At 48.2% G+C, this 16619-nt stretch overlaps 1 protein-coding gene and 1 long non-coding RNA gene across 8 annotated transcripts in view; one reads left to right on the top strand and one right to left on the bottom strand.

Moving 5' to 3' along the window:
• LOC106988934 (uncharacterized) overlaps nucleotides 1-9327 on the bottom strand; it is a 29060-nt gene extending 19733 nt beyond the window's left edge. Inside the window, exon 1 of one of the 3 annotated variants that reach the window (XR_008292796.1) lies at nucleotides 8969-9327. This is a non-coding gene — a long non-coding RNA (uncharacterized LOC106988934). The remainder of the gene's footprint in view (nucleotides 1-8968) is intronic. The other 2 variants (XR_008292800.1, XR_003421941.2) reach the window with 2 other exon arrangements.
• SPATA13 (spermatogenesis associated 13) overlaps nucleotides 1-16619 on the top strand; it is a 340694-nt gene that overhangs the window by 186063 nt on the left and 138012 nt on the right. The window contains exon 1 of one of the 5 annotated variants that reach the window (XM_027064552.2): nucleotides 9530-9758. The exons of 3 other annotated variants lie outside the window; for them this stretch is intronic. Coding sequence is in view for 1 of the 2 variants with exons in the window: in XM_053208220.1 (XP_053064195.1) it covers nucleotides 12796-12828 (33 nt within the window). In the remaining variant the exon portion in view is untranslated. Of the gene's footprint in view, nucleotides 1-9529; nucleotides 9759-9781; nucleotides 12829-16619 lie in introns of those variants that run through there. One more of the 5 variants, XM_053208220.1, reaches the window with a different exon arrangement.

Genomic DNA, 16619 nt, shown 5'->3' with positions numbered 1-16619 from the left:
GTGTAGGCAAGGAGGGAATAACAGAGCAAGTAGTCTGTTAGTGTGGGGCAGGAAAGTGAAGAAGCTGACAATTTAGGACCAACCGTAAAGTAAGCTCTTTAGACGAAGAAACCCACAAAGGCAGCCAAGACCACTTTCAACAGAAGGTATTTGGTGGAGGGAACGCGCCACAGAAAGTGGCAATAAAGAGCGTGGGCATTTTCTGTAAAAGAAATCGCAGACACCCTCCACATTGTGGGTCTGCAATTCTATTTGTGTTTTATGTCACGTAGAAAGAACACATACTTCCTGGGGATCTGTGGAGGAGAATGGGGTCTAAGAAAAAGAGATCATTTTGAACTATTTGTGGGGATTGATGCCCACTAAAAATGTCTGGGAAGTGGCCTAGTGGAAGAAGGTGTGGTGGAAAGAGGGTGGCGTTTGGAATTTCTCCCTTAGGGTTTGAATCCCGGCCCAGCCACTTCTACCTGTGTGATCTGGAAGCCAATAAGAAAATAAATGTCTGCTATTAATCAAGCAAGTTCAATTTTATGAGGACATTTGCATATGTTCTCACTTGATGTTCACAACGCTAGGTGGTGGATCCTCTTGTTATCCCTATTCTTCTGAGGCTAACACAATACCAAGTATTAATGAGGGCAGCGGAGCACCCAGAAGTCTGTTCTGTCACTCGTGGGAATGTAAACTGATACAACCACTTTGAAAAAATGTTTGGGGGCACCTGGGTGGTTCGGTCAGTTGAGCGTCCCGCTTCAGCTCAGGTCACGGTCTCACGGTTCATGAGTTCCACCCCCACATTGAGCTCACTGCTGCCAGCATGGAGCCAATCTTGGATATTCTCCCCCACCCCCCCCCCCCTCGTCCCTCCCCTGTTTACGCTCTCTCAAAAGTAAATAAACCTGGGGCACTTGGGTGGCTCCGTCGCTTGGGGGTCCAACTTCAGCTCAGATCATGATCTTGCAGCTTGTGGGTTTGAGCCCCGCATCAGGCTCTGTGCTGACAGCTCAGAGCCTGGAGCCTGCTGCAGATTGTCTGCGTCTCTGTCTCTGTCTCTCTCAAAAATAAATAAATGTCAAAAAAATTTTTTCAATAAATAAATAAATATGTAGGGGTGCCTGGGTGGCCCAGTCGGTTGAGCGTCCGACTTCAGCTCAGGTCATGATCTCACTGTCTGTGAGTTCGAGCCCCGCGTTGGGCTCTGGGCTGACGGCTCGGAGCCTGGAGCCTGCTTCCCATTCTGTGTCTCCCTCTCTCTCTCTCCCTCCCCCACTCACGCTCTGTCTCTCTCTCTCAAAAATAAAATAAAAACATTAAGGAAAATAAATACGTAAACCTTTAAAAATATTTGGCAGTATGAAACAAGGTAAACACATGTAAACTCTGTGACCTAGCAATTCCACTCCTGGGTCTAATTTTTTTTTTCTAGCACAGGCACATTCAACAATGTTCCTGGAAGCGTACTAACCAACAACAGCAACAACCTAATTGTTCACCATGAACAGGACTTCGTATGTGCAAACCGTGGGATACTACACAGCAATAGAAAAGAATGAACTACTGTTACATGGACCGTGGATGAAGCTCACAGGCACAGTGTTAAGAAAAGAAATCAGACACAAAAGAATACATACTGCATGATCCCACTTATATGACGTTCAAAAACAAACAGAAGTAACTTATGGTGATGGTGGTTAGAATCATCTCTGTCCTTGGGGTAGTGGGCATTGCTAACCGGGAGGGCACATGAGGTGCTAGAGATATACTATCTTTTGATCAGCCTTGTGGTTACACTGATACTGCAATCGTTTTCTGTGATATGAAAACAAATCACCACCAACTTAAGTGGGTTAAAACAACACATAGGTATTTTCTCTCAGTTTCCATGGATCAAAAGTCTGGGCACAGCTCAGATGGGTCCTTGGCTCTGACTTGCAATCAAGGTGTGGCTGGGCTGTGTTGTGATCTAGAAGCTTGAGTGGGGAAGAACTTGCTCCCAAGCTCGTTCAAGTTGTTGGCAGAACTTACTTCCATGCAACAGTATGACGGACAGCCCCAGCTTTTGTATGGCGATCGGCTGGAGAATGCCTGCCCCCACCCAGGTCCTAGAGGTTGCTCACAGTTCCTTGCCACATGGGCCTCTCCAACGGGGCCACTTTGCTTCACCAAGCCAACAATGAGTGTCTGTTAGAATGGGGTCTTTATATAATAAAATATCCTATCACTCGTGCCATATATTCCATTGGTTGGGTGGAAATCGCAGATTCTGTCTGTAGCGGTAGAGTGACTTACATAAAGACAGAAACATCAAGAGGCAGGCATCATGGTGGGTCACCTTGGGGTCTGTCCAACACACACACACACACACACCCCCAGCTATACATGTAAGATTTATGTACTGTACCATATCTAAGTTATACCTCAATTTTTAAATATTTAAGGCTAAGAGATATAAAGTAACTTGCTCTAAGTCACTTAGTTACTAAGTGGCAGGGGTGGGGTCCAAATTCAGTTGTCTTCTACCAAACCTGTGCTCTCACCCTGAAGACTGAATGAAAAGACGTAGGTAGAGATCGAAGTCTACTCTGAGGCAGGGACCGGCGGCTCTCACAGTGATGGTGAGACATTTCCATTTTATTACTTGTAAACATTTCCAGTTTAATTCTGCAAAGTGTTCAGGGGGCAGTTTGTATGTCTCCAGCAATACAGTAAGTCCAAGCAGGTGCCGGAACCCTGGAGTCTAATTGACTTTGGTCAGTGGATGCCTTTACTGCCGTTTTCTTAAACTCTAGGAGTATGATTCTCTTATCATAGTTCCTTTCCCTGGCACATCCATTTATTCATTTTCCCTCGCTACCCAGATCTAGAGACTTACTGTGAATATTCCTCAGTTAATATTCTGGTCTGGAAAGCAGCCCTCTGTTAACATTTACTATAACTGTCTCCTTAACCTGCTCCTCATTATTCACAGTCTACTTCTAAGTGAACAGTGAATCATCTTGTTCTCTCTCATTTGTTCTCCTTTACTTTTGAAGTTGGTGGGGGGAAGAAAAAAGAATTATCTTGGGTTTTAAGCTGGAAGTGTTTGGTCAGAGCTGAAATTCAAAACTGGTCACATGATTCATCTCAAAATTATAGTTGTGGGCTATGGTGGTTATTAGGAGTTTGCTTAGAATTTTGGAGTTGAAAAGAATTATTGTTTTAATAGGACTTATAAAAATGAGCCAAAAAGAATTGGATGCCTGCCTAGACTGTCAGAACCCTGAATTTAGAAACTGGTTTTTTAAAAAAAATTTTCATTCTTTATGTTTCTAATATGCTTTAAAGCATATACTAACATCTAAAGTGTATTATTATTATTAATTATTATTATTATTATTATACTGTTGAAGACCGAGTACTTACTATGTACCTAGTAATGTGGGAGATCCCAAAGGAAATAAATAAAGTAAAAGAAAAAAAATGTCTGCCCTTAAGGAGGTCATAATGTCTTTGATCAGTGCTGAAACACATTTGTGTCTGAAGTCTTAGGGTAATTAATGTTCGCCAAGGCTAAATACTGTATGACTCCAACTATATGACATTTTAGAAGAGGCGAAACTGTGGAGATGGTGGAGAGAGCAGTTAGAAGGGAGGAATGAACACGTGGAACACAGGGGATGTTTAGGGCTGTGAAACTATTCTGGGTGAAACTGTGGTTCTGCCTTATTAAAACCCACAGAAGTGTTGAATTGGAAGAGTGAACCCTGCCATTAACTATGGACTTCAGTTAATAACAATGTGTCAATATGGGCTCATCAATTGTAAGAAACGTAGCACACTGATACCACATGTTTATTAACAAGGAGAGAAACCTAAGGAGGTATGTGGGGACTCTCTGAACTTTCTGTTTAATTTTTCTATACACCAAAACCTGCTCTAAAAAAGACTATTAATTAAAAAATTATATATATAAATACACACACACACACACACACACTGCCTCAGGGCGCTCATAATGTCTTTGGTTAGCACTAAAACAGAAGTGTGTCTAAGGTCTTAGGGTCCCACAGAATGGAAAGTAACAAACTCCACCTAGGGAAGTCAGGGAAGACTTCAAAGACGTGAACTTGAGGTGAGCCTTGAGCAAGACTCTGGAGGTCACCAGGCAGGTCTGGGTTTGCCTGTGCGTGTACTCTTAGCAGCCGTTCATGTTACATACTCTCTGTAGGTCTGGCGGTTCTAAAGTCTTCGCAGAGATCTGTCTCATGTGATCCCTACCACGACAGGGCACGCATTATTATTTCTACATTACGGATGAAGAAACTGAGGTTCAGGAGAGCTTACCCAAGGCCACGCAGCTAGTGAAAGGTGAAAGGGGGCGCAATGGCAGCTGCCTGCCTCCGCAGCCAGGGCCCCATCACCAAGGTAGAGATCGCATCGTGGGGAGGATCAAGGGCGCGCTGTGACACAACGAAGGGGCCAGAGCGATGAGGCAAACATTGACAGAGGAGGGGCTCAATCATGGCAATGTGATACGATGGGGTTTCAGGAGCTGCTTGACTGAGGCGGAGAGAGAGGCTGCGTTTGTGGGGAACCGCTCTTGGAAACTGTCCGCCTCAGTCGAGTCAACATACACCCTGGAAATCCGGATTCACGGTTGGGAGAGGGGCAGAGGGGTCTTGAAGAGCTTTCAGAACCACGTGGGAGTCGGGCTGTTGCAGCAGCCACTCACCCCTCACACTACTGGCGTTGTGCAGATTCTGGTTGGCCAGTAAGGAAGGTGGGGACATGGTGTTACTGCCCATTCTCCTCTCTTCCTTATGGCCACCTGGCCCATCATATTTTCTCCAGATCCTTCGGATTTCCTCCAGCATCCTTTTGGCTGAGCACACAGAGAGGGCACCCTAGACCGATGCTGGAGCCGGCCCCTGGGCAAAGAATAGGGAAAATGCCTTTCTTTCTCTGTCCGAATCAGTTGGGCACTCCTTACCCTCCCCCAAATAGGTACTTATGTGCCCAAATAATGTGACAAATACCAAACATCATTCTTTTTTTCTTTAATTTTTTATTAAGGTTTATTTATTTTGGAGAGAGAGAGAGAGAAAGAGAGAGAGACAGAGCATGAGTGGAGAAGGGGCAGAGAGAGAGGGAGACACAGAATCCAAAGCAGGTTCCAGGCTCTGAGCTGTCAGCACAGAGCCCGACGTGGGGCTCGAACTCACGAACCACGAGATCATGACCCGAGCCAAAGTCAGACGCTTAACTAAGCCACCCAGGCGCCCCTACCAAAGATTATTCTGTCATCCCAGAAAGCTTAAATTAGAGAGACGTCTGCTCTGATAAACTGTAAAATTAACGACAGCAAATCTTTCTTATCCATTCTGACCAATGATGACATCCACCATTTTATCTGCATTTTACCATGTGCCAGAAAGTAAGCTAGGACTTTACATATATTATCACACTTGATCTTTACCAGAGTGTGTCACAGACAAGGAGAAGGTCACAGAGAGGTTAGACAATTTTCTCAAAGCTGCAGCGCTGGGGTAGAAGAGGCCAATGCCCTTTCAGGCTTTATCTTCCACCCCAGGGACAACTGTGGGCCAGCCGAGCCCTCTTTCCTTCCCTTTCTGCCTTCACAACCAATTAAGAAACAAGATGCAGGAGACTGACAGATGAGGACAAAAATGTCAGTGATGTTCCTGATAAAGTCTGGTAGAGACTGTGACTTTGGGTCTGTGCGAAGAGTTCTTACTAATATTATCTGCATGTTCTTCCTGCCCCACCCTCCCCCCCCCCCCCGCCCCCACCGCCTTGAAGTCAGATGACAACCATCAGGTATCCTGTCCAGGTGACAGTCTGGCTCTGGAGTAGTCTGGGTGGAGAGGTTCGAAAAGAGTGAATCCTGTGCTTTTAATAAATTATTAATAAATTAGGTGGACCAATGGATTTCTCCCACTTCTTGGGCAGTAGAGGGTGGGGCCCGAGGCCAGAGGGTTACTTTTTGGAAGAACCTTAAAGAAAAAGTATCTAAAACAAGGAGAAAGGAGTTTCCTTTCTGTATTAGTCAGCTTGGCCGCCATGACAAAAGACCACACTGGGCGGCTTAAACAACAGGAATTTATGTTTTACATTTCTGGAGGCTGGGAGGTCCAAGATAAGCCACCAGATTTGGTGTCTGCTGAGCCCCCACTTCCTGCCTTGCAGCTGGCCACCTTCTTGCTGTGTCCTCCCAAGGGAGAGGCAGAAGGAGAAGGTAAGACCCAGAATTCTCTTCTTATTAAGGCACTAACCCCATCATGGGGCCCCTCCTTCATAACTTCATCTAAACCCTCTCTCCTGCCAAAGGTCCTACCTCCTCAACCCATCTTACTGGGAATGGAGGCTCCAACATATGAGACTACAGGGGGAGGCGTGGGGGAGATGGGCAGGGGATAAACATTCAGTCTGGAACACTTTCCTCCCTTATCCCTTCTCCTGAAAAACCCCTGAGGAGTGGGGACTGTCAGGGGACCGAAGACAGTAATTCTTCTTCAGAACCCTGGACGAAGCCTCAATACAGCCGCCTTCACAGAGTTTAAAAGCAGGAGCATGAAATCGAACCTGGCCCCATCATTTTTTACTGGCTGGGGGACCTACCATAAGCAATGCATTCCCCTTCTCTGAACTTTGTTTTCCCATCTATAAAACAAGAATGATAATAGCACCTTGGGGGCTGCTTTGAGGCTTTAAGGAGATATTGAATGTAAACGACACAGCATATTAAGCGCTCAATAAATATTAACAGAAACACACATTATACTTTTGGAGACGTAATTATGTGGGGGAAAAAAGTGCACCTTAAACTTGGTGGAAAATGGTACTTTCTGTCCCTGCAGAAAGCACCAGTGATGTTACCATGAATATTTGGTCAAAGCTATGGATTGGCTACTGTTAGAATTTAAGCAGCTAGTCTGGTCCAAGGAGATCACAGAGAGGAAAACAATTCAGAGAAACCTTGGGACTCGGTCTTTTGTGGGGAGGGTAGAAGGCAGATGTCAGCTTTGTTTGCAGGGTGGTGAGTGATGGCTGGTCCCGCAGGCCGAGAGAAAGGTCACTGGAGGAGATTTAAACCTTTTTACTCAGAAGCCACACTGACATTCCCCATGCAGTGATGGAAGCTGAAGGAAGCTGAGAGATCGCTGGTCCAAATCTCTCATTTAACCAGTTAGAAAAATGAGATGCAGAGAAGTTTGGTGATTTATCCACTTAATGCTTCTAGCTAGTGATGGTCAAGGGCCCAATCCCCACTCCATGTCACATGGATGAGGTTTCTCTTGAAACATCCTGCCTTGCTCCAATAGGTTAGTATCTTTTACATCCAGGAGCTCAAGACTCTCATTAAAACACTAAAAAATGTATGTTTTACAGGACAGGAACTCATAAATATCAAGCACCTGTACGTGCTAAGATACCAGGAGTCTTCTATGGGCTAAAGTTGGGTATTTTCCAACCAATCCAGAGAGTGAGCTTTCTTCCCTTTTCCCTGAGAAGGAAACTGAAACTCAGGCAAAAGGCTTGCCTACGATCCCAGGTATCAGGACAGCAGATACCTCGAACTCTGCAGAGATCCAAGTATCCGGGGGCCAGGGACTATTTCCCCCAAGAACGTGGTTTCGAGTATAATGTTTTTCTCCACTAGAAAAAGTGTCACGTGTAAATATTAATAGTGATTTCCAAGCAGGCAGAAGTGATTGTTTGAGACCCAGATTTTTTATAAAGAAAAATAAAAATGTTCTCCCCAGGTTTGTGCTAATTCTAAAGAGATCATTAAAAAAAGTTCACCCTTGAGATTCTTTTTTTTTTTTAATACTAAAATAGATGTAATTTTTAACACTCGTAAGGGCTTCAGGCAGATTTTTTAAAGTTATGCAAAATAGAAATAAGTGGGATATTTGATATTAGCCTCTCATGCTGTCTCTAAAATTTTCCAGTTTATTTATGTAATATTTTTTTCTGCCTTAAAAATATGTGCTCATTGCTGAAAATTTGGGGATTTCAATAAAGTTTAAACAAAAAATTTAAAATTTGTCCACATTTCCACCACTCAGAGTTAATTGCCATTAATATTTTGATGTGTGTGCTTTAATTAATAGACTTTTTTAGAGCAGTTTGAGTGGAAAGTTCTCATATACTCCCCCCCAACTTCTCCTACCATTGACATCTTACATCAGTGTGGTACATCTCTTACAACTGATGAGTCAATATTTATACCTTATGAGGAACGAGTTTACATTTGAGTTCACTCTTGGTGTGGGTTTTGACAAATGTATATGACATGTATCCACCATTTGATATCACAATTTTTTTCACTATTTAAAAGAGTATAAAGTTAATTTTGACTCTTCATTCGGTAATTTCATCATTTTATGTTCTTTTTTTTTTTTTTTTTAATTATTGTTTATTTATCCTTGAGAGAGACAGAGACAGAATGTGAGCGGGTTAGGGGCAGAGAGAGAGGGAGACACAGAATCCGAAGCAGGCTCCAGGCTCCGAGCCATCAGCACAGAGCCCTAGGCGGGGCTGGAACTCAGGAGCTCTGAGATCATGACCTGAGCCGAAGTCGGACTGAGCCACCCGGGTGCCCCCATTTTATGTTCCTTAGTTTAAAAATAGTTGTTATTGTTCCTTGATGACAGAAGTAATCTATGTTTACAGTAGTGCTGGCGCATAGTAACCATTCAAATGAATCACCTAAAAACTGGCAGCTTTCGAAAGGGTATGTTTACTTTATAAGTTTCATCAGTTGCATGTAAACATTCACAGACTATTTGGGGTCCTCATCCTAGCACAGGAGGGTTTGCTTCGCCTCTGTGGTTTTCATGCGAATTAATGATTAGCCCGTGAGCCACACAGAAAAAGGTGGTCGTGCTTTGAGTGGGTTCACTGAACGGCACACATAAGACTTGTCGTAGTTCCTGGGGAAAAGGGTAGGTTTAAAAATCCTCACCTAGTGTTTCCCTTGCTCGGAAATGCGCGCAGCCACGGTGCCTTCGCTCCACGCCCAGGCAGAGGTGGGGCGAGTGGACGGGAGGGGGGGGGCGGTTGCCCCGGCGACGCGGCGGCTCCTCCCGCCCTGGGCGAGGCTGGGGGCGGCTGGGGTAGTGATATGGGGGCGTCGCTGGGGGTGGTAGGAAAGGAGCCGGGCTGGGGGTGTAGCTGAGAGGAAGAAAAGCTGGGGTGGGGGAGAAGTGTAGGAGGGCCGAAGCAGGGGTGGGGGGTGATCCTGATGGGGGATGGGGGATGCTGTTGGGGGGTTGGGAATGGCCGGGAGGATGGTGGGGACAGCCGGGCTGTAGGCAACGGCAGCCTTAGCGGGGGGGGGCGGGGGGGGGGTGTCGCTGGGCGGGGGGCGTGGCCTGAGAGGGTGGCGGAGGGAGAGCCTGGTCGGGGGCGTGGCCTGAGTGGACAGAGACCCGCGCTGGGGGCGTGGTCAGGGCCGGTCGGGGGCGTGGCTTGGGTTGGAGGGATGGCCCGTCCGCGGGCGTCGAGGGAGAGCTGGGCTGGGGGCGTGGCCGGGCGGGCTGGGGGCGTGGCCCGGGGAGCCTGGAGGCTGCGGCGCCGGCGGGATTCAGCAGCGCGCTTTCTCCCGGGGCAGCCCCGCCCGCCGCCAGCCCGGAGTCAGCGCACGGGTGCAGAGGCTCCCGGGGAGCCCGGCGGGACCGGGACCGGCCCCGTGTTCGCAGGGACGTGTTGGATCCGCTGGCTTTGGAGGCTCCGCCGAGCGGGGCCCACGCGAGGTGAGGCTGCACCCGGGCGTGCGGCTCTGCGGGGTGGGCGCGGGGCCGGCGTCCAGGGCTGTTAGCTGGGAGCCCCGGGAGAGGAATTAGCCCCAGGCGATGGCTTTCGTAGTCCGGGGACGCCCCGCTCAGTCCTCCTGGCCGCTCGTCGGGCCGCCCGCGCTGCCCACCTGTTGGTGCCCTGCGGCGGTTGCTCGGCGCTCCCCGGGCTCGCCAGCGGCGTGGCCCGGGGGAAGCGCGTGCCGGCGGTGCTCGTGGAAGAGGCCGGCTCCTGCACGACCCTTTCGGGGATTACCCTGAAACTTTACCTCGCGCTCCCGACTCGCTGGGCCTGGCCTGCGAGGTTGCGCGGGGCGCGCGGACAAAGGTTCGGGGAGCCTGGTGCGGCCGGTGTTCCCTCCCCGGCTCGGCTCCCTCCGGCAGCGTGACCGGTGCGGCGAGCGCCCGCCCGGGGCTGCTGCGGCCGGCGGCCCTGGAAGGGATGCGGTCGGAGAACTTGGTTTTGGAAGCGAGTTTCTCCCTGGGTCCCAGCTGGGGCTCATTTCAGGGGAAAGAGCGGTGGGACCCGGCGTCTGTCGTCTGTGGATCGGAGGGAGTTGCTGGCGTCGGTTTGGTTCCGTTCGTGGTTGACGTGGTGAGGGAATTTGCATACCAGCCCCGGGAAGGTAGGAGCCGCCACTGCTGCCCGCGTCAGGGGGAACTCAGGTGACCTGTGCTGGCGGGCCACCCATCTGACTGTGCAAAGTTACAGAGCCTGAGCAAATCTCCCCTCCCTCAAAGTGCGAAAAAGCAAAGCAAACCAAACCAAAGCAAACAAGAACTCTCCGGGTTAGTTGCTTCCCAGCGTTGGATGATAATGTTAGAACAGTAATTTGAATTTACTTAGCATTTATGACCAGGGCTATCCAAAATCAAAATCAACCCCTCCCCCCCCCCCCCGTTTTCTCTGCACCCCACCTCGTTTTCTGTGTTGCCTGTTTTCTTCCCCATAACCCCCCTCCAGGAGTCCCAGTTCTTTGCTCTCCTTTGCCAACAGGCACAGAAATCTCATTCCCGTTTTGTATTTCCACCTTTCTTAACAAATGCACCTTTTTCCTTCACGTCCCCCAATTTGCAAACCTCCTCACTCCATTGTTCTCCTGGTGTGTTAATTATGCACTCCTCCCGCTGCTGAACCTTGTTCTCTGCCCGCACATCCTTTAGAGTTTTATGTGACTGTTTCTTATACATATTGTAATTTTCATCTACCTCCTTCGGCCCCCACATTTGCCATCATCTGTCCACCCAGTTTGATTATCCATTTTTTCCATTTGTGCTACGCAGGCGTGGGCATCCTGATTCTGTATCGTGAGTTTCTCCCACATGGTGCTTTCTTGCTTTTTACAAACTACTTCTTTCTCCTTGACAGGTGCTTTTTGCCAGCACAGCCTGCTGTTGCCCTCACAGCACCCCTCGGTTCACTGTCTTTGGTTGTGATTCTTCTATGCCATCACCATCCGTCGGTTCCTTTTCTTCTTTTCCAATCAGTCGTCCGTTACCTTGCAGACTTCTTTATTTCAGACCCCTGAAGGGGTCAGGAGGTGGAGGTAGGGGACAGTTGTATCTCCCCAGGAGTGCTCTGGATTTCAGGATCTTCCTGTCTGCTCTAGTATCGTATACATAGTTCTAGAATTATGTTACCATTGATATCAATACGAATGTTAGGTAGCACTTACCAAAACACTTAACATGGGCCAGGCACCCTTTTGAGGGATTTACATGCAATAATAACTCACAAATCCTCCTCTCCTCCTTGGAATATAGATATTATTACTGTCCCCATTTTACAGATGAGACCAGAGAGGCTGAGAGAAGTAACAGGCCCAGTTTCTCATGGCTACGTAGTGGTGGACCCCTCCTCACCAGGCACTGAGCTTCCGTGTGGTAGGAACTTTTGAACTCAGACATGGGCTGGAATTTGGCTTTGGAAACCAGGTCATCATTTGCATGCTTTATTTAGTCTGCAATTGATAACAGTTGAGGGCAAACTATCTCTACCTGTAGAACAGTATATGGGGAAAACCTGATGCCTAATGCCTTTCAGCAAGACTGGGGACACTGACCAGGCTGACTGTCATTTCAAGCTCACTTTCAGCCTGCTTCCTTAAGAGAACACCCTGGCCCCCTTAGCTACAGGAACTCGAGGAGAAAGAAAAGACCATTGCCAACTGTCTCCTGTGCATTGAGAGTTCAATTCCACTTTCAGCTGGCTGGCCAGGCCTCTAGAGTCCCTGATAACCCAGTGATTTTAGGAGTCTTGTTTATTTCTAGTTCATTATATAACCTTAAAGCCTTGTTCAAATACTGTCTTGTTGGTCTTCACCTTCCTGAAAGTTGGAGGCAAATATTTTTTTGGTGATACTGAAGCAGAGTTGTAGGTAAAGTTTTATCCTCTGATGGCAGGAAGGGATCTGACATTCCACAGGTGAGGAAACTGGGACCCAGAGAGAAAGTGACGCGTCCAAGGGAAAGCAGCAAGACGGTAGAACTGGCTTTAGATCCCAGATCAGTTGACTTCGGGTCCAAGGCTCTCCATGCCTGGCCCTGCGGCTTGGTGGGTTGACCTCTCTGCTTGCTGCTGAAAACAATGAACCGTCTTTCCTCTTCCTTTCCTGAGCTAAGAGGCTTTGGAAAGATTCATTTAGAATGGAAATTGTCAGGGGTTTTCTCTCTCTCTCTCTCTCTCTGTGTGTGTGTGTGTGTTTTGTCTGAAAGCTAAACCCTTAAAAATGTTTGCTTTTGAGATACGTGATGGCATACGTGGGATCATAAAATCAACGGAAGTTAATCAATTCAGATGTCTTAGAAAGAAGTAATTTTGTTATTTTCAAAACACCAAGAGCGAACACCAAACGTACACTGCTTCCTAGAGGCGAGTCATATTATACATGGCAGTTTAAAGATCAGTAACTGTAATGTTTAATTGTATTTTCCATTTGCAGAGAGAAATGCATTAGGCACAAAGTGCTCACATGATTTCCTCCATCCTGCATCTCAAATGAAACAGAAGCGAAGGGGGAGAGCCTGTCGGGTTAGTTTCTGTTTTTGTATTGCCTCTGACAAGCCCACCCCCCCTTCTCTTGGACCGGGACTTACACCCATGCCCTCCTGATTCCGGGTCCTTCCTGTCCCTTTAATCCCTTCCCCCAGGAACCCTCAGGAAACCTGGAGGGTATTCTTTACCCATAATGCTCAACTCAGCTCATTCTGTATCCGTCCCTCTTGACAGAATTAAACCCTAATGCCCTAAGGTATACGCTGTATGTAATTAACTTCCCTCTGAGGCTTCTAGAATGAGAAGGGTGGTTAGGTCCCTCCTTGGGAGAATCCAGGGAATGGTCACTCAAATTGTTGTCTGTGTTCTGTGGTTCAGGTGAGGATCGTCACAGCTGAACAGCAAGTGAGGTTTTCCTGGTCCCCTTTCACAGTTGAGAGGATGGAGGTCAGGGACGTTGTCATGGCCAGAGCCCCATAGTAAGTGACCAGAGTGAGACCGGAGCACAGGGCTGCCTGGCCCAGGAAATCCGGGCGTCCGCTTCCTTTTGTCTGTCTGCCCTGTGGCTTGTGACTCCCTCAGGCAGCACTGTTTCGCAGAGGCTTCTACAAAGTGATGGTTCCTGCTTGCGGAGTGCAGGTGCGGCACGAGGGTGGGGGGCCGGGGCTCACAGAAGTTCCAGGGCCTTCTGGAACTTCTCTGCTTCACGTCGGGTGAAGCACGCGGTGCTTTCTCACCGCCTGAGAGGGCACCGGGGAGCTGTGGCAGTGTCCGGAATGAACAGACAATCGTGTATATTTCTAATACAGGGCGGTGGCAGTTTGCCGTGGTCGGATGTCCACAGTTGTGGACACAGGCGATGCCCCATCCTGTGGTCTTCATTTCAAATGGCCCAGACGTAGGACTGTTACCTCATCTAATCAGGACCTCAAAGGACCTGATTTCTTGGTCAGATACAGCCTCCACCGTTTCCCTGCAGTAGGACCACTCTGTGTCATTGTGGAAGAAATGAGAACTCAGCCTTGTAATTTCAGGGACCATGTGCCTGACTGAAAATATCTTCCACGCTCGCCTGCCAGCTCTGGACTGGAACGTTCCCCTGCCTCCTGTCTTCGCTGTCTGGAATCAGCCAGACTGGGGAGTCCCGAGAGGACTCTGCATGGCTAATCTGGAAGAAGGGGGCAGCCAGCCTTTCCCCCCCAGCCCCCGTTAACATCCCATCGTGATGGAGTTTGCTTCTAAGGTTGGCAAGGTGTCCTTGGAGAAGAGGAGAATATAGGGCTGAAATGATCAGACTGGAAACTGTTGGAGGAGGGAGGCAAGTGGGAAACTGGGAACTTTCCTTATCCCATAGGACAGGTGCAAGGGGAGGGAGTCCAAGATTTTATTGTCTTAAAACAGAGGGGCAGGAGGCCAGGAATGAGATGTGCTCCTGGTACCGGAACTTTGATCACAGTCTTTCATAGAGATTGTCATTCTATATAATCTAAACAGTGAGCAGTCTTGTACTTGAGTGTTAAACTTACAGTTCGGTCACGTTAAACAGATTTCTGAGGTCAGGCTCTAGTGCTTAACCACCGCATATGCTGCAGAAGTGAATGAGCCCTGAGTCCTAAAGACAACTTACACGTGGACTTTGAAACACATCCAGTGTATACATTGGGACCGTCTGTAGCTATGAGAAAACCGGCTTCTACTTCACAGCTTTGCTCCGTTTCCAGCCTTCCCGGTGGGATGGCGGGCCCACAGGCGCACACTTGGCACCTTTTATGTGCCGGGCCTCGTGCTGGATGCCGCAGGTGGAAAGAGTCCTCGGAAACAGCTCCTGTCCTCGAGGAGGCTCACCTTCCTGTCCAGCGGGAGAGGGTAGATGTGTGAAAGGAAAGTCTTGAAACGTATAGCAGGTGTAGCGATCAGTTTAGGGGCAGGGTGTTTGGGGAGCACATGAGAGGTCTAGGATCCAGGAAGGCTTCCTGGAGGAAGCCTCTGTTTTAAGAGTTAACTACAGCCTGGGCTGAATGGGGTGAACAGCTTAGGGAAGGAGCTGGCAGAGGGAGGCATAAAGACAGACTCGGCCAGATTGAATAAGCAGAGGCGGGGAAACAGACTGCAGCTCGGTGCCCCTAGGAACTCTCAAACACTTCTGCTTAGTTGTGGCTCCCAGCGTCTCATTTATGCCTGTTACGGTGGTGTCTAAAACAGGGGTTCTCCCTCACTCGGGGATCTGTTAGAAGAGCAAATTCTAGGGCTCTCAGTCAGACGTGCTGAGAGTTTCAGAAGGCCAGAGTTTGAGAACGATTATTCTAGAACACGTGCTTTCTAGACGGTCCTAAACAGCTTTCATGGTTCCGTGATAACTGTTTCAACAAAAGGTAGCTCTGTGTCTGCCTGGTTGGATTGCGTAGGATTTTTGTCAGGTCGACAGCCGCCCTCATGTCCTGCATTTCTTCGCCCAGCGTATGTACATCGTCACAATTTCTTCGCCCCCCCCTGCGTCATTGCATTGCATGCCAGTAATTCGTATTATCTCTGTAACACCTGTCTGTGCCTCAGTTGCCTTATCTGAAACATGTAGGCAATAGGTAGGCCAGCCCTTAGGTAGGCATTTCAAACTTTGCTGCACGTTGGAATTACCCAGGGGTCTTTGAAAAAAGCTGATGCCTACTCCCACTCCCAAATATCGTGATTGGTTTTGGGTGTGGCCTAGGTATGGGAATTCTTAGAAGCTGCCCATGCACAGCGGAGCGTGGGAACCACTGTGACTGGCTGTTGTGAGGGTAAAATGAGTCCGTTCTTGCTTAGCAGAGGGCCTGGCGTGTGGTAAGTGCTTGGTATACATCTGCTGGCACGGGCACTGATGGTTTTATGGCAGGAGGAGAAAGGCGGTCGTTTCAGCTGGTCGATGACGAACACTCGTTGATTGTTGAATGCATATTGGTTGGGAGATCTGGCCGTCCTGTCTTTTGTTCTCAGAGTTGAGAGGCGCCATAGCCCAATGCTGTGGATCTCCACATCTGATTGTCTAAGCCCCCTCTTTGTAAGGATATAAGGGTCGCGCTGTAAACACAGCATGCCCTCCCCACCCCAGCCTTCCCAGCACCTGGCACCGTTTTCCCATCTCTGTCTGGAAAAACGTGAGTTTTTGGAATCGATCCAGACTCTACGGTCATGAAGTAGCAATGCTTTGCAACATGGACGGGAATGACTTGAGAGTTGGGTACCATTACCGTCTACGTGTTTCAGATACGGCAGCTGAAACACACAGGGTAATGCCTTCCCGAGGTTAATGCAGGTGGCAAGCCGCTGGGTTGGGATCTGAATCCAGTTTATTCTGTATCCACTCTAATGTATCATTTGTACCTAAATGCCAGTTTTCAGACCTGGAATAAATCTTCAGACTTGGTCTCTTTTTGGTAGCCGATCTGTTTTGTAGGATCTAAATGCCATTATGTTATAAATTATGTATTTCTAACCATCGCTTGAAAGGATGTAGAGTCTTTTGCATTCCCTGTCTCGTCATGCATGTTCATTCAACCTTCGTTGGTTGTTTTAGTAATTCTACAGCTATTGATGAACATCTGCTTTGCACCACACCCCCCAACCTAGCAAGTCTGTCTATCCCTTCTTTTCCTACCGTGGTGGGACAAACATCTCTATCAGCACGTGTAAAGTATTTGGGTTTTGATTTATATCTGCAGCCTTCCCTGTCACTGTCTTTTTTGGTGACATAGTTCCTCAACTTTCAATAATAGAACATCTGAAGGACATTTTTCATGTTGACTTCATGGGCCTTCCTTGAACCCTGCTGAGATTAATTAAACCAAACC

The sequence above is a fragment of the Acinonyx jubatus genome, chromosome A1 (genome assembly GCF_027475565.1).
Source record: "Acinonyx jubatus isolate Ajub_Pintada_27869175 chromosome A1, VMU_Ajub_asm_v1.0, whole genome shotgun sequence".
Classification (NCBI taxonomy): Eukaryota; Metazoa; Chordata; class Mammalia; order Carnivora; family Felidae; genus Acinonyx; species Acinonyx jubatus.
This window is presented reverse-complemented; position numbering and strand designations above follow the sequence as displayed.